At 45.2% G+C, this 14,377-nt stretch overlaps 1 protein-coding gene across 1 annotated transcript in view; it reads right to left on the bottom strand.

The window, feature by feature from the left end:
- Positions 1–14,157, bottom strand: part of eif2b5 (eukaryotic translation initiation factor 2B, subunit 5 epsilon) — a 40,942-nt gene extending 26,785 nt beyond the window's left edge. The window contains exons 1-12 of the mRNA XM_045205943.1: positions 13,927–14,157; positions 13,170–13,294; positions 12,834–13,019; positions 12,326–12,503; positions 11,992–12,072; positions 11,506–11,583; positions 11,031–11,343; positions 6,375–6,520; positions 5,891–6,035; positions 5,307–5,405; positions 5,098–5,202; positions 4,909–4,999 (exon numbers count right to left, since the gene is read on the bottom strand). Coding sequence (XP_045061878.1) covers positions 4,909–4,999; positions 5,098–5,202; positions 5,307–5,405; positions 5,891–6,035; positions 6,375–6,520; positions 11,031–11,343; positions 11,506–11,583; positions 11,992–12,072; positions 12,326–12,503; positions 12,834–13,019; positions 13,170–13,294; positions 13,927–14,064 — 1,685 coding nt within the window. The 5' untranslated portion in view covers positions 14,065–14,157. The remainder of the gene's footprint in view (positions 1–4,908; positions 5,000–5,097; positions 5,203–5,306; positions 5,406–5,890; positions 6,036–6,374; positions 6,521–11,030; positions 11,344–11,505; positions 11,584–11,991; positions 12,073–12,325; positions 12,504–12,833; positions 13,020–13,169; positions 13,295–13,926) is intronic.
- Between the last annotated feature and the right edge of the window lie 220 nt (positions 14,158–14,377).

The raw sequence follows: 14,377 nt of genomic DNA, 5'->3' as shown, positions 1-14,377 counted from the left end.
CTACTACTTACTCCTATCAGGAGCTGACCACTAGTTACTCTTATCAGGAGCTGACTACTACTTACTCTTATCAGGAGCTGACCACTACTTACTCTTATCAGGAGCTGACCACTAGTTACTTATCAGGAGCTGACCACTACTTACTTATCAGAAGCTGACCACTAGTTACTTATCAGGAGCTGACCACTAGTTACTTAACAGGAGCTGACTACTACTTACTTATCAGGAGCTGACCACTACTTACTTATCAGGAGCTGACCACTAGTTACTTATCAGGAGCTGACCACTAGTTACTTAACAGGAGCTGACTACTACTTACTTATCAGGAGCTGACCACTACTTACTTATCAGGAGCTGACCACCACTTACTCTTATCAGGAGCTGAACACTACTTACTTATCAGGAGCTGACCACTAGTTACTTATCAGGAGCTGACGACTAGTTACTTATCAGGAGCTGACCACTACTTACTCTTATCAGGAGCTGACTACTACTTACTCTTACTTACTTATCAGGAGCTGACCACTAGTTACTTATCAGGAGCTGACCACTACTTACTCTTATCAGGAGCTGACCACTAGTTACTTATCAGGAGCTGACCACTAGTTACTTATCAGGAGCTGACCACTAGTTACTTATCAGTAGCTGACCACTAGTTACTTATCAGTAGCTGACCACTAGTTACTTATCAGTAGCTGACCACTAGTTACTTATCAGGAGCTGACTACTAGTTACTTAACAGGAGCTGACCACTACTTACTTATCAGGAGCTGACCACTACTTACTTATCAGGAGCTGACCACCACTTACTCTTATCAGGAGCTGAACACTACTTACTTATCAGGAGCTGACCACTAGTTACTTATCAGGAGCTGACGACTAGTTACTTATCAGGAGCTGACCACTACTTACTCTTATCAGGAGCTGACTACTACTTACTCTTACTTACTTATCAGGAGCTGACCACTAGTTACTTATCAGGAGCTGACCACTACTTACTCTTATCAGGAGCTGACCACTAGTTACTTATCAGGAGCTGACCACTAGTTACTTATCAGGAGCTGACCACTAGTTACTTATCAGTAGCTGACCACTAGTTACTTATCAGTAGCTGACCACTAGTTACTTATCAGTAGCTGACCACTAGTTACTTATCAGGAGCTGACTACTAGTTACTTAACAGGAGCTGACCACTACTTACTTATCAGGAGCTGACCACTACTTACTTATCAGGAGCTGACCACCACTTACTCTTATCAGGAGCTGAACACTACTTACTTATCAGGAGCTGACCACTAGTTACTTATCAGGAGCTGACCACTAGTTACTTATCAGGAGCTGACCACTACTTACTCTTATCAGGAGCTGACCACTAGTTACTTATCAGGAGCTGACCACTACTTACTCTTATCAGGAGCTGACCACTACTTACTTATCAGGAGCTGACCACTACTTACTTATCAGGAGCTGACCACTACTTACTTATCAGGAGCTGACCACCACTTACTCTTATCAGGAGCTGAACACTACTTACTTATCAGGAGCTGACCACTAGTTACTTATCAGGAGCTGACCACTAGTTACTTATCAGGAGCTGACCACTAGTTATTTATCAGGAGCTGACCACTACTTACTCTTATCAGGAGCTGAACACTACTTACTTATCAGGAGCTGACCACTAGTTACTTATCAGGAGCTGACCACTAGTTACTTATCAGGAGCTGACCACTAGTTACTTATCAGGAGCTGACCACTAGTTACTTATCAGGAGCTGACCACTAGTTACTTATCAGGAGCTGACCACTAGTTACTTATCAGGAGCTGACCACCACTTACTCTTATCAGGAGCTGAACACTACTTACTTATCAGGAGCTGACCACTAGTTACTTATCAGGAGCTGACCACTACTTACTCTTATCAGGAGCTGACTACTACTTCCTCTTACTTACTTATCAGGAGCTGACCACCACTTACTCTTATCAGGAGCTGACCACTAGTTACTTATCAGGAGCTGACCACTAGTTACTTATCAGGAGCTGACCACTAGTTACTTATCAGGAGCTGACCACTACTTACTCTTATCAGGAGCTGACTACTACTTCCTCTTACTTACTTATCAGGAACTGACCACTACTTACTCTTATCAGGAGCTGACCACTAGTTACTTATCAGGAGCTGACCACTAGTTACTTATCAGGAGCTGACCACTACTTACTTATCAGGAGCTGACCACTACTTACTCTTATCAGGAGCTGACCACTAGTTACTTATCAGGTGCTGACCACTAGTTACTTATCAGGAGCTGACTACTACTTACTTATCAGGAGCTGACCACTACTTACTTATCAGGAGCTGACCACTACTTACTTATCAGGAGCTGACCACTACTTACTCTTATCAGGAGCTGACCACCACTTACTCTTATCAGGAGCTGACCACTAGTTACTTATCAGGAGCTGACCACTAGTTACTTATCAGGAGCTGACCACTAGTTACTTATCAGGAGCTGACCACTAGTTACTTATCAGGAGCTGACCACTAGTTATTTATCAGGAGCTGACCACTACTTACTCTTATCAGGAGCTGACCACTAGTTACTTATCAGGAGCTGACCACTACTTACTTATCAGGAGCTGACCACCACTTACTCTTATCAGGAGCTGAACACTACTTACTTATCAGGAGCTGACCACTAGTTACTTATCAGGAGCTGACCACTAGTTACTTATCAGGAGCTGACCACTACTTACTCTTATCAGGAGCTGACTACTACTTCCTTTTACTTACTTATCAGGAGCTGACCACTAGTTACTTATCAGGAGCTGACCACTAGTTACTTATCAGGAGCTGACCACTACTTACTCTTATCAGGAGCTGACCACTAGTTACTTATCAGGAGCTGACCACTAGTTACTTATCAGGAGCTGACTACTACTTACTCTTATCAGGAGCTGACCACTACTTACTCTTATCAGGAGCTGACCACTAGTTACTTATCAGGAGCTGACCACTACTTACTCTTATCAGGAGCTGACCACTAGTTACTTATCAGGAGCTGACCACTAGTTACTTATCAGGAGCTGACCACTAGTTACTTATCAGGAGCTGACCACTAGTTACTTATCAGGAGCTGACCACTAGTTATTTATCAGGAGCTGACCACTACTTACTCTTATCAGGAGCTGACCACTAGTTACTTATCAGGAGCTGACCACTACTTACTTATCAGGAGCTGACCACCACTTACTCTTATCAGGAGCTGAACACTACTTACTTATCAGGAGCTGACCACTAGTTACTTATCAGGAGCTGACCACTAGTTACTTATCAGGAGCTGACCACTACTTACTCTTATCAGGAGCTGACTACTACTTCCTTTTACTTACTTATCAGGAGCTGACCACTAGTTACTTATCAGGAGCTGACCACTAGTTACTTATCAGGAGCTGACCACTACTTACTCTTATCAGGAGCTGACCACTAGTTACTTATCAGGAGCTGACCACTAGTTACTTATCAGGAGCTGACTACTACTTACTCTTATCAGGAGCTGACCACTACTTACTCTTATCAGGAGCTGACCACTAGTTACTTATCAGGAGCTGACCACTACTTACTCTTATCAGGAGCTGACCACTAGTTACTTATCAGGAGCTGACCACTAGTTACTTATCAGGAGCTGACCACTAGTTACTTATCAGGAGCTGACTACTACTTACTTATCAGGAGCTGACCACTACTTACTTATCAGGAGCTGACCACCACTTACTCTTATCAGGAGCTGAACACTACTTACTTATCAGGAGCTGACCACTAGTTACTTATCAGGAGCTGACCACTACTTACTCTTATCAGGAGCTGACAACTACTTACTCTTACTTACTTATCAGGAGCTGACCACTAGTTACTTATCAGGAGCTGACCACTAGTTACTTATCAGGAGCTGACCACTACTTACTCTTATCAGGAGCTGACCACTAGTTATAATAATATAATAATATATAATAATAATAATAATATAATATAATATAAATAATATAATATAATATGCCATTTAGCAGACGCTTTTATCCAAAGCGACTTACAGTCATGCGTGCATACATTTTTTTTTTGTGTATGGGTGGTCCCGGGGATCGAACCCACTACCTTAGCGTTACAAGCGCCGTGCTCTACCAGCTGAGCTACAGAGGACCACTTACTTATCAGGAGCTGACCACTACTTACTTATCAGGAGCTGACCACTACTTACTTATCAGGAGCTGACCACTACTTACTTATCAGGAGCTGACCACTACTTACTCTTATCAGGAGCTGACCACTAGTTACTTATCAGGAGCTGACCACTAGTTACTTATCAGGAGCTGACCACTAGTTACTTATCAGGAGCTGACCACTAGTTACTTATCAGTAGCTGACCACTAGTTACTTATCAGGAGCTGACCACTAGTTACTTATCAGGAGCTGACCACTAGTTACTTATCAGGAGCTGACCACTAGTTACTTATCAGGAGCAGGAGCTGACCACTACTTACTTATCAGGAGCTGACCACTAGTTACTTATCAGGAGCTGACCACTAGTTACTTATCAGGAGCTGACCACTACTTACTTATCAGGAGCTGACCACTACTTACTTATCAGGAGCTGACCACTACTTACTTATCAGGAGCTGACCACTAGTTACTTATCAGGAGCTGACCACTAGTTACTTATCAGGAGCTGACCACTAGTTACTTATCAGGAGCTGACCACTACTTACTTATCAGGAGCTGACCACTAGTTACTTATCAGGAGCTGACCACTAGTTACTTATCAGGAGCTGACCACTACTTACTTATCAGGAGCTGACCACTACTTACTTATCAGGAGCTGACCACTACTTACTTATCAGGAGCTGACCACTACTTACTTGAGAGAGTTGATCTCTAGGACCAGGTTGTCACAGACAATGTTCTCCTCCAAACCTCTCTGTAGTGTCCCCAACACTTCCAACTGGAAAGCTACACAAACACATTCTTGTTATGGCTGATAATATGTCATTTTCGATGTGTATCATCAATTCAACTAATCAATTAATAAATCAATCAGTACCCCTCACCATTGACGTCGTCAATCTCAGGTGAGACACTGCGACTGCGATCCTGAGATTCCTCGCTGGCCTCACTCTCGCTGTCACTCTCTGGGTCAGGGTTCAGCACTAGGCCTAGGGAAACAGGATATATATTTTATGACTGATGGCATGGACAGCTGGCCTGACCCAGTCTCTTCACACTACCTTGCATGAGTTTTGTTTTGAAAGTGGCCTACCCCATAGACACTGTGCCAGCTCTTCGTCCTCAGTGTCGTCCACACTAGGCTTCCAGATATAACCTTTACCCTCAGGTCCTACCTCTGCTGGATTAAATGCTGAACAGGTGAAACAGGGAGGTAAGTGTACTGTACAGTCGTCAAGGTTTTGCTCACTGTCATGGACATAAATATCACAGCTATGTCCTGAGATACCTTTGACATATTATTTCCAAAAACAGATTTCCATAACGTTGAAATAACAATATAACTTTGGAAACAAGATCAAGATACATTTCATATCAAAACATAGTTTGTAGACTTATCAATTGTTGAAGCATCGCATAATCCTTTCCATAAACCCACTACAGTAATAAATACTGAGAATGTGTAGAAGGTATAGAGCAGGGGTAGGTCACCCTGGTCCTGGAGGCACTTCATGTTTTTTGATTTAACCAACCTGGAAGATCAGCAGGTATGTTGAATTTAGGCATTCACTGAACTGATCAATTAGTTCAGCTGATTCAAATAATCAAAGGTTGATGATGAGTTGGTTATTAGAATCAATTAGTTATTAGGGGGGGGGGTATACTACTAATACACACCTTTCTGCCTGGTCTTGTCTTTGCTGTGTCCCACCTCCTGGTCATCACTGAGGAACTCATCATCATCATCTTCCTCCTCTTCCTCAGGGTGATGCATGGACACCACAGTCCCTTCTGGGAGGGACAGGTTCGGACCAATCTCCACCTGGGGAAACAGACAACATGGAATAATGGAAAAAAAATACTCCAAAAGTACTCAACAGTTACTATTTTGAAAGCTTACTGTAGCTAATAACATTTTGATATTAGGAAAGAGTGAAAGCAAAACAGTTATCAACATGTTTCATGCCGGCGTTTTACAATATGTAGCTAATGTTTACATAAATATTTCAATGAGCACCTACAATGAGCACCTACAATGTAAAGTACTTCGAGAGCTACTGAAAGGCACTACAGAAACAACAGTCGATTATCTCTATTCAAGAGGGTAATCTGTTTTCATTAAAAACAGTGTTATTTGGTTGTAAAGACTCAGTTGCCTTACGTTGTATGCGAGGACACACTGTTTGTTAAGGCGTACAGCCTCTTTGACCACCGCCCCGTCACACACTACTGACTGGTGAATCTCTACGTTGCTGGAGATGTCTACGTTGTTCCAGATGTAGCCCCGGTCCAACACCACGTTGTCCCCTACAGAGAGACATCAGAGAGAGGCGGTAAGAGTTGGACTTTCCACTGCTAGGTTCTCCAGGATCACTGGCATCTTGGTAGAACCTAGCAGAGTAGTAATGCAGAGCAAAGAGCAGATTGAAGGAAAACTGCACCGTGGATTCACTCAGAATGTTTATATTGAAAGGACAGGTGCGGTTCCCACGATCTAACCTCATGACTACCTATGGTGGTGAGGTTCCCACGATCTAACCTCAGTTCTGTACCATAGGTAGTCATGAGGTTAGATCGTGGGAACCTCACCACCATAGGTAGTCATGAGGTTAGATCGTGGGAACCTCACCACCATAGGTAGTCATGAGGTTAGATCGTGGGAACCTCACCACCATAGGTAGTCATGAGGTTAGATCGTGGGAACCGCACCACCATAGGTAGTCATGAGGTTAGATCGTGGGAACCTCACCACCATAGGTAGTCATGAGGTTAGATCGTGGGAACCTCACCACCATAGGCAGTCATGAGGTTAGATCGTGGGAACCTCACCACCATAGGTAGTCATGAGGTTAGATCGTGGGAACCTCACCACCATAGGTAGTCATGAGGTTAGATCGTGGGAACCTCACCACCATAGGTAGTCATGAGGTTAGATCGTGGGAACCTCACCACCATAGGCAGTCATGAGGTTAGATCGTGGGAACCTCACCACCATAGGCAGTCATGAGGTTAGATCGTGGGAACCTCACCACCATAGGTAGTCATGAGGTTAGATCATGGGAACCTCACCACCATAGGTAGTCATGAGGTTAGATCGTGGGAACCTCACCACCACAGGTAGTCATGAGGTTAGATCGTGGGAACCTCACCACCATAGGTAGTCATGAGGTTAGATCGTGGGAACCTCACCACCACAGGTAGTCATGAGGTTAGATCGTGGGAACCTCACCACCATAGGTAGTCATGAGGTTAGATCGTGGGAACCTCACCACCACAGGTAGTCATGAGGTTAGATCGTGGGAACCTCACCACCATAGGCAGTCATGAGGTTAGATCGTGGGAACCTCACCACCATAGGTAGTCATAAGCTCAGGTGTTAGCTTCACTACAGTACCTACAATAGACACAGGGTTCATACACATTTTGACAGATGGAATATCATGACTTTTAACAACATTTCCATGACCAACACTTGGCGGCGTCTCTATGTAGGTATAAATAAAGTATGTGGTGTGGTATCGACACTGGGAGGCCGCTCTCTGATCCCATGTACCATCTCCTGTCGTTCAGCAAGGCACTTAACATCCACAAAGTAGAATACCTGCTGTATAAAACAATGTGGTCAACCCTCAGTCCGGAGAGCTGCTGGGTGTGCATGCTTTTTGATCAAGCCCTGCTCAAACACATCAGAGCCAGTTTATCAAGGTCTGGTTGAGCAGCTAATTTCTAAAATGTGGTTTGTTAGAGGGGGGGCTGGAACAAAAGCCTGCATCTATTATCTCTCCTGAAAGATGGTTGACCACTCTTGATGTAAAACATTTCAACATTACAACCAAATAGGTTATGCCTTTTGAAATAATTCGCTCATTCAATATATCAAAGATCAAATAGCTATGGCAGGCAACAAATATTTTTATTCAGATGAAGCAAGCCCATAAATGTTCTTCAGGAAATGTACCTTTTCTAGTTTAGTCATATTTATCTTAGCTACATTTTTACATTTTAGTCATTTAGCAGACGCTCTCATCCAGAGCGACTTACAGTTAGTGAATGCATACATTTTTATTTTCATACTGGCCCCCCGTGGGAATCGAACCCACAACCCTGGCGTTGCAAGCGCCATGCTCTACCAACTGAGCTACACAGGGCTGAAATACCTTGGAAGTGTTTACTTTGCAGGCTGACTAGCATCTATTGAGTTGCAATGTCCCATACATTGGATGCCCAACTCAACTGGAAGTATCTACAAAACAAGTTCAAGCCACATAACCCCAAAGGCTAAATCTAATATTTTTTCCTAAAATTCATGTTCACGGTTATCAAATGTTTATTTTCAAACACATGATTTGATTCACCGCAATTGAACCTAATCCCAACTAATACAATGTCAAAGTGAATTGTTAGTTTTGTCAAAATTAATAGTTGAAATGAATCATATCAATTGTTTAAAAAAGTGAATCAACTTTGTATGGCCTTATTCGCGAGTGTCGGCGGAAAGTTTTTTGGGGACATGACGAAAACATGACTACATGCTAATAACAGCTCAACAGTTAACTAGAGGGTAGAAGATATGTTTTGAATTGGCTTCCTAGTCAGTCTGCTCTATCATAGTTTATAGGCCAGGCCTACCTGCTGCAATGGCCTACTGTCTGTCTCTCCTTGGGAAACGGCCTACTGTCTGTCTCTCCTTGGGAAACGGCCTACTGTCTGTCTCTCCTTGGGAAACGGCCCACTGTCTGTCTCTCCTTGGGAAACGGCCTACTGTCTGTCTCTCCTTGGGAAACGGCCCACTGTCTGTCTCTCCTTGGGAAACGGCCTACAGTCTGTCTCTCCTTGGGAAACGGCCTACTGTCTGTCTCTCCTTGGGAAACGGCCTACTGTCTGTCTCTCCCTGGGAAACGGCCTACTGTCTGTCTCTCCTTGGGAAACGGCCTACTGTCTGTCTCTCCTTGGGAAACGGCCTACTGTCTGTCTCTCCTTGGGAAACGGCCCACAGTCTGTCTCTCCTTGGGAAACGGCCCACAGTCTGTCTCTCCTTGGGAAACGGCCTACAGTCTGTCTCTCCTTGGGAAACGGCCTACAGTCTGTCTCTCCTTGGGAAACGGCCTACTGTCTGTCTCTCCTTGGGAAACGGCCTACTGTCTGTCTCTCCTTGGGAAACGGCCTACTGTCTGTCTCTCCTTGGGAAACGGCCTACTGTCTGTCTCTCCTTGGGAAACGGCCTACTGTCTGTCTCTCCTTGGGAAACGGCCTACTGTCTGTCTCTCCTTGGGAAACGGCCTACTGTCTGTCTCTCCTTGGAAACGGCCTACTGTCTGTCTCTCCTTGGGAAACGGCCCACTGTCTGTCTCTCCTTGGGAAACGGCCTACTGTCTGTCTCTCCTTGGGAAACGGCCTACTGTCTGTCTCTCCTTGGGAAACGGCCTACTGTCTGTCTCTCCTTGGGAAACGGCCTACTGTCTGTCTCTCCTTGGGAAACGGCCTACTGTCTGTCTCTCCTTGGGAAACGGCCTACTGTCTGTCTCTCCTTGGGAAACGGCCTACTGTCTGTCTCTCCTTGGGAAACGGCCCACTGTCTGTCTCTCCTTGGGAAACGGCCCACTGTCTGTCTCTCCTTGGGAAACGGCCCACTGTCTGTCTCTCCTTGGGAAACGGCCCACTGTCTGTCTCTCCTTGGGAAACGGCCCACTGTCTGTCTCTCCTTGGGAAACGGCCCACTGTCTGTCTCTCCTTGGGAAACGGCCCACTGTCTGTCTCTCCTTGGGAAACGGCCTACAGTCTGTCTCTCCTTGGGAAACGGCCTACAGTCTGTCTCTCCTTGGGAAACGGCCTACTGTCTGTCTCTCCTTGGGAAACGGCCTACTGTCTGTCTCTCCTTGGGAAACGGCCTACTGTCTGTCTCTCCTTGGGAAACGGCCTACTGTCTGTCTCTCCTTGGGAAACGGCCTACTATCTGTCTCTCCTTGGGAAACGGCCTACTGTCTGTCTCTCCTTCGGAAACGGCCCACTGTCTGTCTCTCCTTGGGAAACGGCCCACTGTCTGTCTCTCCTTGGGAAACGGCCCACTGTCTGTCTCTCCTTGGGAAACGGCCCACTGTCTGTCTCTCCTTGGGAAACGGCCTACAGTCTGTCTCTCCTTGGGAAACGGCCCACTGTCTGTCTCTCCTTGGGAAACGGCCTACTGTCTGTCTCTCCTTGGGAAACGGCCTACTGTCTGTCTCTCCTTGGGAAACGGCCTACTGTCTGTCTCTCCTTGGGAAACGGCCCACTGTCTGTCTCTCCTTGGGAAACGGCCTACTGTCTGTCTCTCCTTGGGAAACGGCCTACTGTCTGTCTCTCCTTGGGAAACGGCCTACTGTCTGTCTCTCCTTGGGAAACGGCCTACTGTCTGTCTCTCCTTGGGAAACGGCCCACTGTCTGTCTCTCCTTGGGAAACGGCCTACTGTCTGTCTCTCCTTGGGAAACGGCCTACTGTCTGTCTCTCCTTGGGAAACGGCCTACTGTCTGTCTCTCCTTGGGAAACGGCCTACTGTCTGTCTCTCCTTGGGAAACGGCCTACTGTCTGTCTCTCCTTGGGAAACGGCCCATGCAGCTGATGCACCATTCCAATCCTGGCTGATGTTGACTTTTATTTATAAAATATTTAAAAACGTGCCTAAATAAATAACATTAACAGACATTGTGAAATACATTTTTATGACTTTTCGGACTAACATTTTCCATGACTTTTCCAGGCCTGGAAAACACAATTTCAAAATTCCATGACTTTTCCATGACTTTGTCGTGACCCTGTAGAAACAGTAAAACAGTATAATACCTATGGTGCAGTTGTTGCCGATGACGCTGTTCGATATATGACAGTTGGCCCCGATGCTGGTGTCTCGACCAATCAGAACGTTCTCCTCCATCTGGCTGCCGTGCCCCAGGCTGACCCCCGCGCCCCGGTAGACGTTATGACGGGAGTGGGTACACCCTTGCCCCCGCTGGTCTGTGAAGTTCGCCTCAGGGGTGAGAGGATAGACCCAGCGACGCACCATGTCCGAGGAGACGGAGTCGTACATCTGCAGGTTGGACACGCGGGCTCCATAGCCATCCTGTGTTACATACAGGTGGATCTGGTTGCCAAGGATCTATAGAGCAGGAGGAGGAGGAGATGGTAGACTTGTTTTGCTCGGTAAGGATGTGTATAAGCTATGGTTGGGGCATTGCTTGGGCTGTTCTGGTTTCAATACAACACACACACAGTACATCTTATATACTGTAGCATAATCACTGAATTCGTCTTCTCATACCTCTTCATTGACCAGAATCCCTCTGACAAAGTCATTCCTGGTCTGGTAGTCAAAGTTGTCTGTGAAGAGCTCAGCTACCTGTAAACAAAACCATATACAATGTCTGTAAGAGCCAGTGTCATGTCTTCCATACAAGAGACTTGCAGCTCACCTGGTTAAAGACGGGCAATTCCACAGTAAAGGAATTAGCTGAGAGTCAGATTTTTCACTTTAAAATGTATGCCAAACAAAAACCATTGAATTCAAAAGTTTAACATACCATACAACTCTATGCACAATAATTACTTTGAACAATTTACAGAGTAAACAAAAAAAACAAAACAAAAACATTTACTGGAACAACTGTGCAGATGCGACCTTTCTGAGGAAATTCTATGGTTTGTTAAACTTTGAAATCAATGGTTTTTGTTTTGTATACATTTTAAAGTGAAAAAAACAGTTTCTGCGTAATTCCGTTACCATGGAATTGCCCAGACAGTAGATTACCTGTGGGGAACAGATACTGATGTGGCAGTCCAGCAGATCATGTCTAACTTCAAACTCATCACTTCCATGTTGGAAAATGTTCTGCAACGATACAGAGAAAACACAATAGTCAGTCCAACACCGCTGAACATCCACACATTCTGAAAATATATTTGTGTTTGTATCTATACTACTTGCTGTGAAGTAAATTGACCTTTTGGGGATACTATAGTTTTATAAACACATCATACTCTATCCTATCCCTCGTTACCATGGGGAACTGTTACGTTACCATGGGGAACCGTTACGTTACCATGGAGAACTGTTACGTTACCATGGAGAACTGTTACGTTACCATGGGGAACTGTAGCTTCTTAAGGCCCTGTGTCTTCTGGTAGTGGAGGACCCGCTTGCTCTTGCTGTCCATGGCAACAATCACGTCATCCTCCTCGCAGCGAGACTTGTGGCCGGGAGAGGACTCTTTGAACACCATGGTCATCACAGAGATGTTCTTGTCCACCTTACGCCGGTGCCTTCATGAACAACATAAATCCTAGTGTTAATACATGATCACTATGAAAAGGTATAGAAATAGTCCTACCTGCCCATTGGTGTACTACATTGTATACACCTGATTCTACTAATCAGCTGCTCATCACAATCTTGAATAGCTGGATCAACTGTGCTAGATTAAAGCAGGGCTGGTGCAAAAGCTGACACACCCAGTATCTGTAGCTCTCCAGGAAGAGGTTTGGCCAACTCATGAGGATTGGCCACCCAAACCCTCCTCCTGGCGAGATGCTGGGTGTGCAGGCTTTTTCTCCAGCCCTGTTGTCTAAGGTCAAGGGTCAAATGTGACTGACCGGTGCTCCTGTAGGGCCTGGCTGACGTCGATGTTGGACACCACGTCTCCGTAGACCAGGATGAAGTCGTTCCTCACCAGAGTCTTGGCATCCACATCCCGCAACACGTCACCAAGGGAACGGTACAGATCAGAGGTGATGATGTGGACCACGTTGGGAGAAGTGGGACGACACCACTTGGACTTACTGTTGGGAGGATGAGGGAACATTTATATTGAGAAAACCCTGTGTGTGTGTGTGTGTGTGTGTGTGTGTGTGTGTGTGTGTGTTTGGGCGCTAAATATTTTCTATGACTAGTTTTTCCTGGTCAGACAGTGTGTGTATGTGTGTTCTCACAGCAGGTGGTCCTTGATCTTGTTGGACATCCAGCAGCAGAAGACGAATGTCTCCTGAACCCCAGTGGATGTTAGGAACTCCAGGGTGTAGTCTATCATGGCCACATTGCCCAACGGTAGGAGAGCCTGGATGGCACAAAACACAGCAGAGATGTGATGAGTGCAACAATGACCATCGGGTTTGGAGTCTCACATATAAAGCATAAGATGGTGTCAAGAAATCTGAAGTTCTGAGTGATGCTGGCTAGCAATTACGCGATATTTGGTTTTGGATTCCAAGATTAGACTGATGACAACTTTATGTAGCCAAGTTTATTTTTTTATTTTTTTTTAACCAATGTTCAGTTATTAGCAGGATGAATAAATTAACATTGTCGTTGATATTGTGCTTTTGTCACGATTAGTCCCGCTACATGGATCTGATTGTGTCCCACTTAAAGAGATGATCATATATCATGCCATCTGGAACAGTGCTAAATTAGCTGGCTCGCTACCTGACTAAGTTACCGACAAGAACTGCTGGCATGTGACACCCACAGATTTACTCCCACCAATATTACTAACTAGCTAGCAGGAAAACATATTGACCACAATTGTTATGAAATGTTGCATTTCAAGAACACGAGGTCGCTGCAAGAACGGTAGCTAGCTAGCTAGCTATGCTAGCGCTGTCATCCATTGACAATAACATGCATTTAGCCACCTAGAGTTTTCGAGCCGCTAGCATGCACTAGTCAAGCCATGGCATCATCACATACCCTAGGTTGGTCTTTGGAGATGGGGAAAAACCTCCGGTTGAAGCTATCGGCGACTAACACAGCTTGAAGCGGCTGCTCCTCTTCCTCCTGCTCACTGGCAACGTTACCTTTCTTCTGTTTTCCTCCTCTGCTAGACATGGTGTTTGTTTGACAACTAGGTAGCTAGCTACTAGCAAAAATTTCAACAACCTTTCGTCATACAGTAACAACCACAGATAGAACAATGAGCCAGATGTTGCACCGGATGTATAAATCTGAAGCATCCGGTTAGCGTTTCCACTCACCACCAAATATGGTGACAAGAGGAAGCCCAGTGACCAGCGGTGGGAGAAGATGGAGCGAGATGGATTTTAGCCGACATTCTGCTAATTTTCTCATTTACGAAACATTTGATCTCAATACAGTTATCTGTTCCCCAAACTAAAATCTATATGTTCCTAGGCGTTCCCTA

The sequence above is a fragment of the Coregonus clupeaformis genome, chromosome 21, assembly GCF_020615455.1.
Source record: "Coregonus clupeaformis isolate EN_2021a chromosome 21, ASM2061545v1, whole genome shotgun sequence".
NCBI lineage: Eukaryota > Metazoa > Chordata > Actinopteri > Salmoniformes > Salmonidae > Coregonus > Coregonus clupeaformis.
The sequence above is the reverse complement of the archived record's forward strand: the minus strand, read 5'-3'. Positions and strand labels throughout refer to the sequence as shown.